A 16,891-nucleotide genomic window follows, 5' to 3' on the forward strand; every position below is an offset into this window, starting at 1 on the left:
ATCTTTTACGAGTACGAACAGTGTTCCTAACGACCGCTAAATAACAACAGTTAAGACTGGATGCGGTGCTATCAGGAGCCCTCGATAATACGCGTAGCAGTTAGCAGTCATCGAAAAAATTTATATCTTTTTGTTCTTATAATCAATAAAAATAAAAAATCACTGTGGAAACGTAAAAGTGACCATTTGATTGTGCAAGAAAACTTACGATGAAGAAGCTGTATCTGTGCCTTGTATTGGAATTATGCGTGCTGGCCATGTCGCAAAGAACTGCCTTGGATAAATCGATTCTCAATTACATCTATCGTGGATATCGTAATTGGTTAACGCAATCCTACGGTACGTCTGTTTTAGTTTATTTCGTGTTACGTCTTTATGCAGTAATATCGTTTTCTTTTGGTTAGAGAGATGCTTTTTGGAGGAAAATTGAAATATCGTGAATCTTATTTTTCATAGACTAATGTTTCATTGTGAATATATATATTTTCGCGATAAAATGATAAGTTGACGAAATTTTTTTCGGTAAAAGTAGACAAAAGCTTGCACAGCACGGATCATTTTTCTTTTAACATATAAATATTGTAGAGATTATATTTTCAAGTAACATGCGCTATGAATTCTGTGGCACCCTCTTCTGGTTCTTGAGATGGGGAATTTTGTAAACAGTACTTATTTCGAAATTCGTAACGAAACTAAACAGCAGTCCTGAAGTGTATTAAAAGTGACGAACTGTTAGGTAAATGTGAAATCTAAAGATGTCTGTATAGCATTTCCATTTGTTCTTAAAATACTGGTCAGTCTTGTTCTACGAGTATAAGAGGCAGCAACCTGATTGTGATTTCAGATGGAAATTGGGTTTTAGTTAGATTAGCGACGGGTTGCAAGGGGTGGTGTTGTTACCCCTCGTCGCCGAATGTATTTACTTTATAATAAAAATCTTGAAAATACACAGTAGCTCATGAAAGTTTTCACGTGCTATTAAAACTCTAGACAATTAAAATACGCACGTTAAATTTAAGAAGTGAAAATAATGCTCTTGTTACTATAAGATACAAGTACCAAGATTATCTGTATATTTAAAATTTGGAACAAATCCGATAACGTTTGTAAAAATTATGAAATCTTTCATTGCAAGGATGTACAGAAACAGGATCGCAAAAGTAATCGAACGTTTAGATGTTAAGCGATGTTAAACAATACTTTCGTATACTAAGTGACAAGAAAACGTTGGCAGACACAGTTGATGTAGAATTAAATTATGCAGTGAGTTTTGTGCTTCGCTGTGAATAATATTAATCTCTGTAGTGATAATAAGTGCCAAATAATCAGAAATATAGATATTCGAAAGGAAATTGATATGAAAAGGACATAAAGATGAAAATTATAACAGCAGATCGCTAGAATCTGAGATAGATATGTTACCTATGATATGTTATATTATCACAAAGTCAGAAATCGAAGAAACAGTCACAGACAAATATCCTACAGGCAGACCAAGGAAACTAATTAGTAGAGAAGGACAAATTATTATAATTTAATGAGTGAAATAAAAAGTCACTCAAACAATTGCCAAGTGCGTCAGTAAGAATGTTTATGTGGAATTTTGTTGCAGTAATATTTATGTATCATTCTGCCTATTCATTTCTATGAACGTTTCATAACTTTTACAAACGTTACCAGATTCGAACGAAACTTTAGATATAAAGTCCTGATACTTGTATCTTATGGTAGTTATAATATCATTTTCAGATCTTATCTTTAACGTGTACATTTTAATTCGAATTCTTTCGTGAACTACCGCATGCCAAGGTTAAGGTCATCGAGATTAAATTTCTCTTTCTAAGAAAACTATGTTTATAATACTTCAAAATCGCGTATTTCAAGAATCACAAGAAATAACATCAAAGTTGAAAACGTTTCCTACTTAAAAATAAATCGCCTAAGATATATGCCAAAAAAAAAAAAACAGTCCGTGCTTTTTTAAGTGTTTTTATCAACTTTTACCCTTTTGCCGAACGATCGAATAATAGTAACTATTTATGCAACTATAAAACAGAAATTTATTAGCAACAGCCTGTCAAGTCGTCAGAGCGATATAATGTTTAATACAATTGATTGTTAGTAGTATGTTACTAGTTAGTAGTGACGTTACTATAGTAATACACACCTGATAAGAACATAGTTTGGTTTCATTTGTCTGCCGTCATATTTTTGATTCTTCTAAACCTCATAAGATTTATTGATCTGTTCGCAAATAATACCATGTACGGTAGAAAAATATTAGATGATAGTAAAATTCAACATTTCATCAAAAAGAGTGAAAACTACATAAAATAATTAAATATTCTGCGGGATCTAATCTTGTGGCAAACGGTTGAATGAAATTCTAGTTTCTCTGCTCGTTAAATAACAGTAGAAATCGAACTAACAAACAATTATCATTAAATTTAAAACTGTGATTAAGGGACGATGACATTTCCATTAAATCTTACCTATTGTCGATATATACCACGGAAGAAAGAATAATTCTTACCGGTTTCATCAACATCACTCTTCATAAACTTTATTGTTTATTTTCATATCCATTATGCTATATTATATTGCAATTATTTACTTAAATTAAGACACCTCCTTTTTTTCCAAAGTTGGTATAATAAATAACACAACTTTAATGTGAATATTTCATGAATTTTTCTTTACAATTTATAACTTTTTTTTATACAGACATATTTATCATTATGTATGAATTCAATAAGACGGGTTACATCACTTTTTGTGTAGCTTACAAAACCTTAATTATTCCTGTACATTAGTATCGTTCTTACCGGCCATCAGTAGTAATTTTGTTTTTTTTTATTTAATTCATTTCATTCACAATTTGTCCAATTTGGACATTTGGTAGAATTTTTTAGCTGTTTGATTATCATGTGAATGGCTATCCCCAGCGGGATACCATCTTCGTGTTTGTTAGATTGTGTCCTTTGTGAGGTCTGCTGGGAGTTTCCTTTTCAGTCTTCTTTCCATGTTTGAGGTGTTGATCGTTTCCTCAGCTAGCCGGTTTGGGTGTGATTATTCTGCGTATCTGCTAATTTCCTCTTTGACCGTTGGTATTCCCAGGTATGTCCTCCTTTCTAACGTACCATGGGACGTTTACTATTGTTCCATTTTGTCTCTATTTTGTTTATATGGCTCATTGCCGCTGTCCCCCATAGTGGTATTCCATACGTCCAGATTGGTTTTATTATCGTTTTTTAGTTTATTTTCCATGCTCAAGTTTGGAGTGTCGACTAATTATCCAGTTTATCTGTCTTCTTTTTATTCGTATTTTGCCTATAATTGATTTAGTATGTTGTTTCCATGTAAGTTGTGTGTCTAAGTGGAGTCCTAGGTATTTAGCTTGTCTTGTTTGTATTATGTGCGTGCCATTCAATTGGATATTTTTATTTTGTTTTGTATATTTTTAATTTATTTTCTATGCTTCAGTAGTAATTTGGTAACGAAATATTACAGAAACAAAATTGTAGATCAGTACATCATCTATAGCAAATAAACATAAATTTTATTAGCATTATTTTCATCACGAACCACACGCATCGCCATATTTTCACCGGTTATGAACATATAATTTGTGTATTAATAAAAAATCAATACATATATCCAATTTTTTATGTGCGATTGTGACAACACGTGCTTGTCACGACCGGCACACTTCAAGCCCGATGGACTGATGATGGAGATAAAGATGTGGCGGCACTCGGCGACAATGTATATCGTCGAAGTGCCTAATGAGTCATCGATATCCCAACGGTCCTTTCGCCGAATGTTCTAGAAGAAGGCGCGTGTGGCAACGGTCGCGGATAGTGGGGATATTGAGGGGTGACGAAGAAAAAAAGAAACAGATGCAACCTTTTTTCTTTTCTTTTTTTTTATTTATTTGTTGAAATTACAATCAATTCTCGCGTTGAGAATTTTCAGTAATTTTTCTGGCGTGGCGCAATGAAAGAGGAAAGCAATAAGAGCAAGGAAAGCGATAACGGGACAATGTCAGAATTCATAAAGGAAAATATGAGAGTAGAGGTAGAGGTAGAGAGGACACAGAAGGTAAGGGTGGGAGAAAAGAACACAATAATAATCGCAACGTTGAAATCGTGGGAGGAGAAGACGAGGGTAATGAGAGAGAAAAGTAAATTGGGGAAGGGGATATACATAGATAACGACCTAACGAAGAAGGAAAGAGAAATTCAGCAAAGGTTAAGAAGAATAGCTAGAGCAGAAAGGGAAAAGGGGGAATACGTAAAAATAGGTTACAAGAAGCTGAAGATAGAAGATAGATGGTGCAGGTGGAACGAAAGCGAGGAGAGACTAGAAGAAGAAAGAAAGAAAGAGGCGAGAGGTTGAGATAAGGAAAAAGAAAGGGGGGAGGGGGACACAAAGGGGTTGAAAATGTGCTTCTGAAACATAGCAGGGATAATGAACAAGGACAAAGAGGTATGGGAATATTTGAGGACATTTGACGTAATCGGACTCACGGAAACATGGACAGAGGAAAGCAAATGGGAAAGGGTAAAGCATTATATTGATACGTCGCTAAGCAGAAATAAGAAAGTTCCATTTTTTCTTTATGCTGTGTTATACAGTGAATCAGAAAATGTTTGTATACCTACCTTTTTGACTTTCAAATTCTGGTATTTATTGTATTATTTTTTCTTTTCACACATTATGAAAAATATTTCATTTGCACACTATTTCCGTAATAGTATTTGTTGGAGTATCGTTTGTTTGTTTAAAGCTCTTCGGGCATTACATTGAGAAGGGCACATCTTTCAATAAATTTGGAATATGTTGTCAAGGTCAACTTTCTGATCAACTTTCTCCTATAGTCATGTAGCCACCGCACGGCCTTCGTTCCCGAGATATTAAGAAGGAATTTTAATTAAATTCAATTTCCACTACTGCTCATTCCGGCTTAATTGATTGCGGTATCTTTATGTAACTTTATGTAACTCGGTGCTTAGGTCAACAATATATTTATTAACCAGTGTCTTCTTTTGATCGCGTCGCGTATCGCTCTCGGTTTCGTTAATCAATCTCGCTGTCCAGTTAGGACTCGATGTTATTTGATTTCATGATTTGTTATTTATTAGAAACACATTATAGATATAAAATTTCTTATTTATTGTTAATATATATTTATTTATTGATATTAATAATAATGATTTAATTATAGTTGTATTTATATATATATTATTTATAATTAAATAAGTAAATAAATAAAATAAATTTATAAATAAAATATTAAATAAATTTATTTAATTTAAATGGTTTACAGTTTAGAGTATAATATTGAAAATATTAGGGAAATTAAATAAATTTTTAAATATTAAAAAAAAAATAAATTTAAAGTTTATATATACAGGGTGGTTGGTAACTGGTGGTACAAGCGGAAAGGGGGTGATTCTACGCGAAAAAAGAAGTCGAAAATATAGAATAAAAATTTTTCGTTTGAGGCTTTTTTTTCGAGAAAATTGACTTTGAATTTTCGTTCGGTACGCGTACGATACGTTATAACGGATCTCACTGCAGATCGTTGTCTCGATGGAAAAATTAAAAAAAAATTTTATTCTATATTTTCGACTTCTTTTTTCGCGTAGAATCACCCCCTTTCCACTTGTACCACCACTTACCAATCACCCTGTATAAGATGATAGAGGAGGATATACAGTTCATCCTGTACTAACATTTGGTGTAAATAAATTTCTTAAAAGTAATATTAAAAGAGATGGAGGAAGTAGTCAAAATCTAATATTATTTATTCGTGGAAAAGCTATATCAGGTGATCCTAGTATTAAAGGAATTAAGTAATTACCAAATCCTCCAATTATGAATGGTATAACTATAATAAAAATTATTAAAAATGCATGACTTGTAACTAATGAATTATAAATTTGATCATTATTAATTCATATACCAGGATGACTTAATTCTATTCGAATTAATAATCTTATTGATGACCCAATTATTCCTGATCATATAGCAAAAATAAAGTATATTATTCCAATATTTTTATCATTAGTAGATATTAATCATTTTTTTATTAAGATTTATAAATTTGATATTATATATTTAATTTGGAAGATTAGTAGTTTTTAATTAACTTAAAATCTTAATATTTATATGTCGGAGAAGGATCACAAGGAGGGTTGTGGGCGTTTGGTAGATCTTCCTTGAAATTGGCCATCGTTGCGGTGTCACACGGGTACGGTCTACTAACACGAGAATGAACACTACCGACGCGACAATCAACAGCGGTGGTTGGGCACTCGCGAAACTCGTGACGTTGGTCTTAGGCTCGATAACGAATCCACGGTCAACGGGAAGATAGATAGACTTGCTCTAACTCAAACGTGTACTGATCTAAGGCGCTACTCCCTTCTTCGATGAGATCTCAGTAAAGAATGAATTTTCGTCCCAACGACGCCACCGAGGAAAACTATGGTGGGGTGTCTAAGTACACGAGATCCTCGGATTGACGTCGCTGTCGATTGATCAATTTGGGACAAAGGCTGCCTGTCCGTTTGCAAAAATCTTAATTGCCGAAAAAATCCAGGTTTTATAGCGGGTCCTCGGGCTAACTGGACTTGTGCTGTGTACGTGCCTCAACATCAGGTATTCATTGTCCGAAGGAACCGTTGGCATGTTTTACTGTCAGGTACCTCTATGGGTATTTCTCTTAATGAGGGTCATATCATCACTCCACACCTTTGTTAGACGGAGCGCCCGTCCCGTTGACCGTGGCTACGTTCGGCGACGGATGGTCGCCTTGAGCCCAAGTTTATTATCGCAAATCGCAAACAAGTATGATTGGGTAGAATGACGGCAAATTGTTTAATTACCACTGTAAACTTTAATTACAATTGTACGGATTTTCCTGAGGTTCCCGGGGGAGGCTCCGGTGTCCCTTCATCTCCGACATATATATATAAATATATTGAATTTATTATTATTATTATTATTATGAATTAAATTTTATTAAATAATGTAATTCATATAATTAAATAAATTAATGAATTTAAAATAAAACAAGTATTATGTCTGAAAAAGAAATAAATTGTAAATTTATTAATGAAAATTAAAAATTTTTTAACACTATTAATTTATAATTAAATTTAATTTAATAATATAGTTTAAAATAAAATATTAAATTGCAAATTTAAAGATTAAGTATAAAATTGATATTAAATTAAATTAAATAATATAAATATGAAAGAATAAAAAGAAAAAAAATATAAAATAATTATTAAATAATATGAATATGATGAAAAATTTCTAAAATTTGAATCACTTACATTATAAAATTCAAAAAAATGAGAAAAAATAAATTGGGATAAATTTGATAAATGCAGAAATAATTAAAATTTGATTTCATGAATTGTTATGAATTGTCGCCCCTCAATATCCCCACTATCCACGCGTTTGTTAGGCGTCCGCGACCGTTGCCACGCACGCCTTCTTCTCCAACATTCGGCGAAAGGACTGTTGGGACATTGATGACTCATTAGGCGATATACATTGTTGCCGAGTGTCGCCACAAACTCAACCTAAATTTATCTCATTGACGTTAATCGTCTTTAACATAAATAAAAATCTGTAAATCAGTGGATTATAGATTGGATTGGATTAATATCCTAATATTAGGCATGACTTAATTTTTCTTTCACACGATTTTGTAAACGTATCGCGAATTCGATTACTACTTATTTGTATTATTATTATTTGTATGTTTAAAGAAAAATATGAATTTTTATCAGTACTTTGCGACTACAAAATTCTGAGTTAAGTGCCGTCCGGTTTCTGACAATCCGCTTAGCAAAAAGCATCACTGCCTTTCCCACACAGTGGCCAGATCCTTTAAACAATATCCCTGCGCTCTATTCTTTATTCTTTGACAATGCAATGTCGGATCGCTTGCCATTGATTTATTTGTCTATCAACTTATCCTTCGTCAAACTGTTTTACATATCTCCCGAAACAGTCTTGCCATCGATACCTCATAGTTCAGTTACTTCGATTCGCCTAGCATCGGCTGTCCAAATATTAGCTCAAGCACCCTACCGAGGTTCTTACAGAGTCTTCGGTCCAGTCAGAAATTATCGTAAGACTAAACAGCGGCGGGCTATCTGTATTTGTAACGGTGAGAAGGTGCATTGTCGCTATCAAGTATGTACATGACGAACAGACAAGTGAGACATAGTGCAACATTTCGTATAGCAATAAATTCGCCGAAAATTATTTCACGATAGCATTATTCCACTACTCTGACCCAACCCATAACCCATTTATTTTTCTTTCTAATTTACACAATATTAGAAATGGTTACCCCGACGCTGACATTAATTCACATGGATTGAACTTTGTCTGATAGGCGAGCGGTTGAGATTTCGATATACCTTTTGCATTATTTGATCGGAATTTTGACATATAGCGTGCAACGTTATATCACAGATGAAGTATTTTTGTAAAATATTTTAAAAGGACTATTTTGCAGGTACAAGAAATGAGGAACGAGTGTCTAAATTACGGAATAAAAATAAATTTCAAGATGAAGTTTCAATAGACGTCTCTTTTCCTTGCAGCGTAACAGGTAGTTAACAAAATTTATGGTTATTGTTGTCAAATATTTTATGAAATCACTCGTAAATATTATATTATGATATTTATTCTTTAAAATTATTACTCAATTTAAACCACAGATTTTTTTTATTTCCTGTAATTTTTACAATTTGTCTTAGGGAACAATTGGTAAATTTCTGTGGCAGCAAACTACAGTGAAGAACGCTGTTCTTCACAATTTGTAGTGGCTACAAGCATTTCAATGTGATTTTGAGTTCATTCATAGTCTTGTCCTATTAATATCATTTTTTAAGATAGATATGTAACATTACAGGCTCTTCACCCTACTGTAATTTAAGAATATTAAAATTGATGCTTATTTTTTGAAGTTCACATTTATTCTAATGTCTTTACTTTAATCTGTTTAGCTGGCAGGTCTTCGAAAGTTCCCGAGTCGGTTCACCATTTAAGACCAGGAGACATAGATGTCATTGCTGCAATGGGCGATTCTTTGACAATCGGCGCCGGAGTTACTTCGTTTACTATAGCGGAAGCGAACATTGAAGATAGAGGCATAGCAGGCAGTATCGGCGGTCAAGGAACTTGGCGACAGTACCTGACTCTCCCCAATATTCTTAAAGTTTGTTCATTTCTTACATCTGCATTGTTTACGCATACCACAAATGCGAATACTGAAATCTTTCATAGTCCGATCTACCTATACGCAGGAATTCAATCCTAAATTAGTAGGTTATTCACTTGGGGACGCTATAAGCACTAATCCAGCTGCGCAGTTAAACGTCGCTGAAGGCGGAGCTATGTCTAATGATATAACTTTCATGGCGACATATTTGGTCAATAAAATAAAACATGACCCGAAAGTAGATATAAACAAACATTGGAAGGTTCGTATGTTGGTAGACAAAGTAATAATATACAATACATATTTACTATATGGGAAGTGGTGTTTTCATATGCATATGATCATTGAAATTAACAACCGATTAATAGATTATAAATTAACATACAATCTAAATTATTAGCAACATTATTTCTTGCGTTACTAAATATAATCTACTATTATTAGCAATGTTACATTTACTATTTATATTCAAATATTAAAATAGAAATTACCCAAGGCCTTTATATATTCATTACTAAGGAAGAAAGGTCATAATGAAATTATTGACATTATAATTAGAAAAGTATTTCTATGCAGTTCTGGTGAACTATTTTTAAGAGTTAATTACATTACCTTTTATTTACTAAAAACACAATTCAAATATAATTAAAAATTATAACTGCAATTAAAAAAGATTAGATACCAGTATGAAATTGGACAACTTTTTCTTTCTTTAATTAAAAATTATAATTGCATTTAATATTTAATCGTTTACGCAATAGCATCTACATTTTTATGTTTTACAGTTAATTTCGTTGATGATTGGAAGTAATGATTTTTGCTCTAATACGTGTGTAACTTCTCCATGGACTATGTTAAATGATCACAAAATGGATTTAATTAATACTCTTAGAATATTAAGAGACAATTTACCAAGAACTTTTGTTGCTCTTATACCACCACCTCACTTAAAGGAACTGGTTGCTGCACACAAAGGAAGAGAGTCATTGCGGTGCTATGTGTCATCCATAGTTGGATGCCCATGTTTGTTTGCTTTACATTTTAGAAATCAAAGACCGGAATATTATAAAATAATGGAGAGGTTTGTATAATTTATTGAATTTATGAAGCATTTTAGATATTTTGTATTTACATATGCAATTTATAAGGGTTTTGTTATATCATACTTTATATTTAATCTTAGTAATTATACATAAAAGGGGCTACTATTCCCATTTTAATGAAGCTTAAGTATGTTGTGAAACTCAACATTTTTCCTATAGGGAGTAAACTCACTTAGTTTCCGAAATATTTAGAGAAAGCTGCTGCTACTACTATGTTGAATTTGACTTCTAAGGCAACGTTTGCGTCAGCATGGTGTGACAACTCATCTACAGTTGTGTGTTTATAAACACATCGCTGCGACCTGCAAATAATCTCTATAACGGGCGAACTGTTTAGTACTTATTCTACCTAACTACTATTCTAACTACATCGAAAACGTAGAAAAATATTTTGAACGCACAAGTCTTACATGTATTGGCGGTTGTCAAAAACTATACAAAGCCGAACCCTATTCTAGAAAAGTATTAATACTGAGCAATCCAGTCGTCGCACCGTGAGGAGGCTGATTACCATCAGACTTTAACGACGGCCTAATTGAAAGACTGATCTACATCCAATACGGATTACGCTCTTGAACACGCATTTAGTTTTGCAACCTTCAACAAGTGATTCATGTACACACTTTTGAGCAAATACGAATTGGTCAACCATTTTTTGCTAGAACGCACAGCTTTTGAAAAACTCAATTTTGAGAAAAAATGTAAGAAAAATTCAAATTCCCAACTACGCGATTGCTTTGTTTTTTTACATTAGTAGCTATCGAGATGTGTTTTGGACAAAAAATACTGTTATTGTATAGACATTTAAATATGTGTAAATAATGATTAAAGCGAGAAGAACGCATAGAAAGCGTCATTCTTTTGTTTAGATTTTCCAACTTATTTCAAAAATTAAATGTCTACAACACTATCTAGAATCCAACACTAGCACGCGATAGAACAAACATTTTTGCTAAGGACAGCTTCAATAAAGCCAGAAAATCATGTTTTGTTTTTAATGTAAATGCGAATAAGTTTGACAAAACACGCGGTGACGGCAATGGTACTCAGTGTTACCGAGTGTCTCACCTGTCACTCAGTATAATAGAACCGCAGAACGCGTGAGGCTATTAGCCGTCGACATTGACTAGCATTGCCTTCGTCCCGTATTTTGTCAAACTTTTTCGCTTTTCCAGGAGTTCATCCGTTATACAGATCGTTTCACACCAGCTATGATGTGTTTATAGAAACAGCGGATAAGCGATCGCACCACGCTGACGCATACGTTGCCATGGACGTGCATGTATAGATAAGATTCAATGTAGTATTAGCAGCAGATTTTTGTAAATATCTCGGAAACTAAAGTCGGGTAATGGTATAATGTTTCTAGCATAACGTTGTTTTGAATGATGAGTTTTACATTATAGTTAAATATCATCAAAATCGGAGGTGCAGCCGCTTTTGTGCCCAATTACCTTAACTTTTATTTTATATTTAAGCGTATTTCATTCTCGTTATATGTTGGTGAATAACTTTATTGAAAAGAGTTATTAGAGAACGACATAGATTGATCATCTTTGAATTCAATTCACATTAAGATCTTATTGACGACTCGGGCAATGTCGGGCTCGATTTTGGATGAAAAACACTGATAAGTATATTTATAAATTTATATTATGAGCGTCTATTCAGACGACGAGTTCGTATTTCTATAACACATATGTAGTGATGTGATCGATGCGGTATCGATGTTATCGACAGCGATCTATGAATTTCAACCTGTTATCGATTAATATCAAAGGCAAAGGTATTAGTTATTGTTAGGTTTTCTATTGTTTAGGTATTGTGTGTAAGGTAAAGGTATTAGTTTCTGTACTTGAAACACCATAAACGTATCGATACTTGTCATACCGCAGGTAAGTTTCGGTACAGATTATTAAAGCTAAAATAAGATGAAAATCGAGAGCAAAAGAATTGCGCTTTGTTTTTTACACGAACGAATGTAGATCCGCAACTTACCTCGTACAAGTCGTAGAGAAAGAGATTATGTCATCCTTGTAATAAAATCATAGGTTAGACATCAAATCTGCTTACTCATTAAAATCCATAACAGCAACTCGAAAATCGTCTCATTAAATTTTCGAGTGGACGGAATGAGATACGCGCAGGACGCGCCTAGTGAGATCTCGCGTCCCGCGCGAGTTTGCCGATCGAGTTTACGCGTAGCAATAAATATGACAAGGTCCCCTCACTGATCAACCAGAAGCTTGGTGTTACGCAGAACCTCTAACATTTCGTTTCTCTTATCACAAAAATCGGCGAGATCCTTACTCGAATGACGCGTGAACACAAAAATTATCGGAAAATTATCGATATGGTGTAAATACCCCAACTTTCCTCCTTCTTTTTCTACGTAAATGAATCATCGACAATTCTCCTTCAGTGCGAAACAGTTTAAATTCACCTCTAGCCTTTACTAAATCAATATGGCGTCTATCCCTATTAGGAATGCGGCATTTACCCTAATTATCTTGAAAAAGTGTTACACCTTTCCATTACCATACCGTGTATCGGAAATCGTTAATTTTGGCAGTGGATTATTCCACATAATCTCCTACGTATAATAAAAATTATGCTATAAAAAACTACGAACTTTTAGTTACTATGATAATCCAAATGATCACGAAGTGTAATTACGAAGCCAAAATGTGATATTCAGATACTGAAAAAATGCGAAATCTTGGTAACTAGCAAAGGAATTTTACTTCTGTCTCAGCGCGGTGCGACATTTCGCACCGCAATCAGCTTATTTTTATTATTTCACATTTATGCGATATTATTTCCCTAACACATTTCAAGTACCGTTTGATATCTATTTTAAAATGCATATGAAGAATATGCAAATTTGTTTCATTTTTTAGGTGGCAAGAGATTGACGAAGAAGTCGCTAATTATCCAGAATTTCATAGAAATGACTTCACCGTAGTAATTTTACCGACTCTGGAACATGCAAAATTACCTCTTGCCGAGGATGGATTTTCCGATTTGTCATATCTCAATGTTGATTGCTTTCATTGGAGTCAAAAATTAAATGCAGTATGTGAGTATAACAGATGAAACTATATAATTATTTAATGAGTGTTATGTTGATAATCAGAAATGTTTTGTGTTTCCCAAGATGCGAATAATTTGTGGAACAATTTGTTGGAACCAGTTGGTAACAAGAGTAGGGTTCTCACTCCGTTATTTGAAAAATTTCTGTGTCCTACTTCGGAAAGACCGTTCTTGATGACGTATGAAAATTCACAGAACAACGAAACTTAAGGATGGTTAGAGAAATTTTGAACAATTTCTGTAAGTGGAAGATGTATTATAGCCTTGTCATTCAGTTAAAGGAACGAGCAATTTGTGTGTATCAATACAGTATATTTCTGTATAACGAATGAAAGGAAAGTTGCTTTTTTACATTTCTTCCTTCTTGTACGTAGTTCCTTAGAATTATATTTTCTGTATGATATAGTTTTACAGTCGCAGCAAGATTCTAAGCTTTGCGATTGCTTTTGCACTATCCAGACTATTTACCCCAATTTTAAATAGTATTAAATAAAACGAACACATCATTTTTAAATAGATTTTTTAAAAGAAGCGTAACACGCTATAGTGATACATCTAATGTTGCTTTATACTTCTTAGATGAATCTACATACAGTCACGTTCTAGGTACAGTAATGTAAATCTTGTGTTCGCGATTCAAGTAGCATAAATTTTCATATTGTCCGTTAATTTTTTGTATGGCTCTAGTTCTGCGCCTATGGGTCTCTTCCGCACATCTTTTTTTTTTTACTTCATTCTTTTCCTGAGAATAATTCTTAATTCTTTAATTCTTTTCTCCGTGTGCTTTTCCTGAGGGTTGTTTTGTATCATAGTACCAGGGGTGTAGTATGGTATTTTCATGTAGCTTTTTGGAGTGAAGTGTGTTTCTGAAACAAGTAATATGTCTATATTGTTGTTATACAGGAATGTTTTAGTTTCTAGGGCCCGTTGTTATAGGCCGTTTAAGTTCCAGGCTGCTATTTTCATCGTGTCCGTGTTTCATTTTTGCTTAGCATGTCTGTAAGATGTTGTAACATGACTGCGTTTTGTTCGCTTATCATTTTTGTTAGCATTTCGATGTTTTTGATGGATTGTTTCAGCAGTTCCTTGATTTCTGTAGTGTCGTTGTTATTGTTCTGATTTTGGTTGTCTAAGGGTGGCGATTGGTTGACTACTTGCGCGTAGCTTCGGCTACCAACGGTGTTGGTGTTACTGTGGTTATTGTTCATTACGTGCTGTAGATTTGTTGTTGTCTCAGTTTCTGTGCTATCCTGTTACGCGTGAAAGTTGTTGTGCGTCCTGTTTCGAAGCGGCGGAAACAGCTTACGTTGCAATTGCTTTCTGATTACACAGCCCTTGTAGCTAGCTGGGTACTTTCCATTGCAGTTGTAGCATTTTACTTCATGTCAGATATTATCGAGATAACGTATGTTTTCTTTTCAATTTTTTCTAAATTAAGCTTCTACCAACGTATTTGTAAAATCTTTTTGATTAAAATGAGACTAAACACGGTGCAATACGAATTATATTGATTTACCAATATGCATTTAATAACATTCAGCATAAGCAAATATGCTACGAATTGTATCATGCTTTTTGCCATTTTAATCGGAAACATCTAACAAACAGTTGGTAAAAGTTCTATTCATTGGGTATTAAAAATAAGAAAATTCGATTTTTCAGCTGAAAAAGGTCTCAGCTTATTACGCAGCTTCATATTTTATACGTCGCCGAATACTTTGACTCTCAGTCCCTGTTTCTCTTTCCTTTTCAATCGCATTATTCTTTTTTACGTTCGCCACGTGTAACACTTCATTGTCACTAGCTTTAGGAATAGAATCGTTTCTACTTCTAGTTTACTATCTAATTGCGGAATTTAGATCACGAATTTCAGTCAAGAATCATCAAGACATTGGACGAGGCAATACTAATGAAACAGAGAAATCTTTTTACTGTTTAGAATTTTTTGAAATTAAATTTTCACTAACGTACTTGTGAAATTTTGATGATCAAAATAAGACCAAATACAGCGATATGCTACTGTTAAGTCCGGTGACTCTTTGCGTAACACGGAATCCATTCCTCGGTCAATGCGGCCACTAGCTGTGCAAATATAATTAGTCGGACCGCAATAATCATAAGGAACTGTCATAAATCTAAGCTTTTCAATTTTACGCTTAAGCCCGTTAATTGGTATAAAACACCTTCAAGTCAAGAGGTTCCTTATGGTTATTGCTCCATGAGGAAAAAAGTAGGGAAACGGGGCTTTCCCATTTTTCCCGAGATTTTCACCCATAAGCGACCAGTGGTGGGGCGACCAATACCCAGCAAGAGTTTTCTGTTGCGACAGCACCGTCACCGAACTTCACTGGTTTATCATCTACAGATCGGTCAACACATCAGCACTGCTTTCTCATCGTTAGATCAGTCAACATCTCAGCACAGGTTTTGCATCTTTAAATCAGTCATCGGTTGAACTTATATCTATACGCACCGAGCGTCACTGTCTATGTCTACAAGTTGTTGGAATAAAGTGTGAATTGTAACCTGTTACCTCAGTGTTATAATCAATTCAACCACTTCTATCATCCTGACCGAAATAGAGGATCGATCATTTCGTGGCATCGATTCCATAATCGAAACGGGAATTTACGATTCCCGTTGGCGCGCTTCCTCGCGATCGCGTCTCTTCGCGAATGGTCGAACAAAGTGAGATGTATCTGAACACGGTTACTCAGTTAAAGCAACAATTACATGAAATACGGTATGTATGCACTACAGCCAATGCGTGGTCTAATAGAAGAAGGAGTTTCCTCGGTGTCATTGTACGTTGCTTAGGTTGAATTGCATTCGAGCGGCAGCCAGCAACTTTGGCATGTATGAAGTTCAAAGGCGTACACAGTTGTAATAAGATTGCTGATATTCTTCGTCAGATTCACTTAGAATTGGATTAAAGTTCTGAGATGATATTGGGCGTAGCGCTTTAAATAATCACTTGGTGTTTAGATCAACAATATATTTATTAACAAGTGTCTTCTTTTGATCGCGTCGCGTATCGCTCTCGGTTTCGCTACTCAGTCTCGCTGCGTGGTTACAACGCGACCTTTTCACTTCCTGGTTCGGACCTAACCGTCGATCGGATTCGATTCTTTTCTTATTTGTCGCCCCTCAATATCCCCACTATCCACGCGTTTGTTAGGCGTTCGCGACCGTTGCCGCGCGTTCTTCTCCAACGTTCGACGGAAGGACCGCTAGGATATAGATGGCTCATTAGGCACTTTGCTTCAGCGGTATACAATGTTGCCAAGTGTTGCCACTGTTCTAGTATAATACAGACAGTAATTATAGACAATGCCGGTAGCTCCGTAAATGCATTTCGTTTGTTTAGCATATCGTTTAGCATTGGTGTAGATACTTTTCAATGTGATAAATACATTGAGAGATTATCGGCAACATCTGCATC

General features: G+C 34.4%; 1 protein-coding gene across 1 annotated transcript; it reads left to right on the plus strand.

Moving 5' to 3' along the window:
• Nucleotides 1-209: 209 nt before the first annotated feature.
• Nucleotides 210-13,676, plus strand: LOC117213149 (phospholipase B1, membrane-associated-like). The gene is made up of 6 exons (XM_033458499.1): nt 210-339; nt 8,546-8,641; nt 9,039-9,250; nt 9,339-9,515; nt 10,039-10,334; nt 13,257-13,676. The coding sequence occupies exons 1-6, from the start codon at nt 210-212 to the stop codon at nt 13,450-13,452; spliced, it is 1,107 nt and encodes a 368-aa protein (XP_033314390.1). The 3' UTR covers nt 13,453-13,676.
• Nucleotides 13,677-16,891: the final 3,215 nt, after the last annotated feature.

This window comes from Bombus bifarius, unplaced genomic scaffold (assembly GCF_011952205.1).
Source record: "Bombus bifarius isolate JDL3187 unplaced genomic scaffold, Bbif_JDL3187 scf7180000008502, whole genome shotgun sequence".
Taxonomy (NCBI): domain Eukaryota; kingdom Metazoa; phylum Arthropoda; class Insecta; order Hymenoptera; family Apidae; genus Bombus; species Bombus bifarius.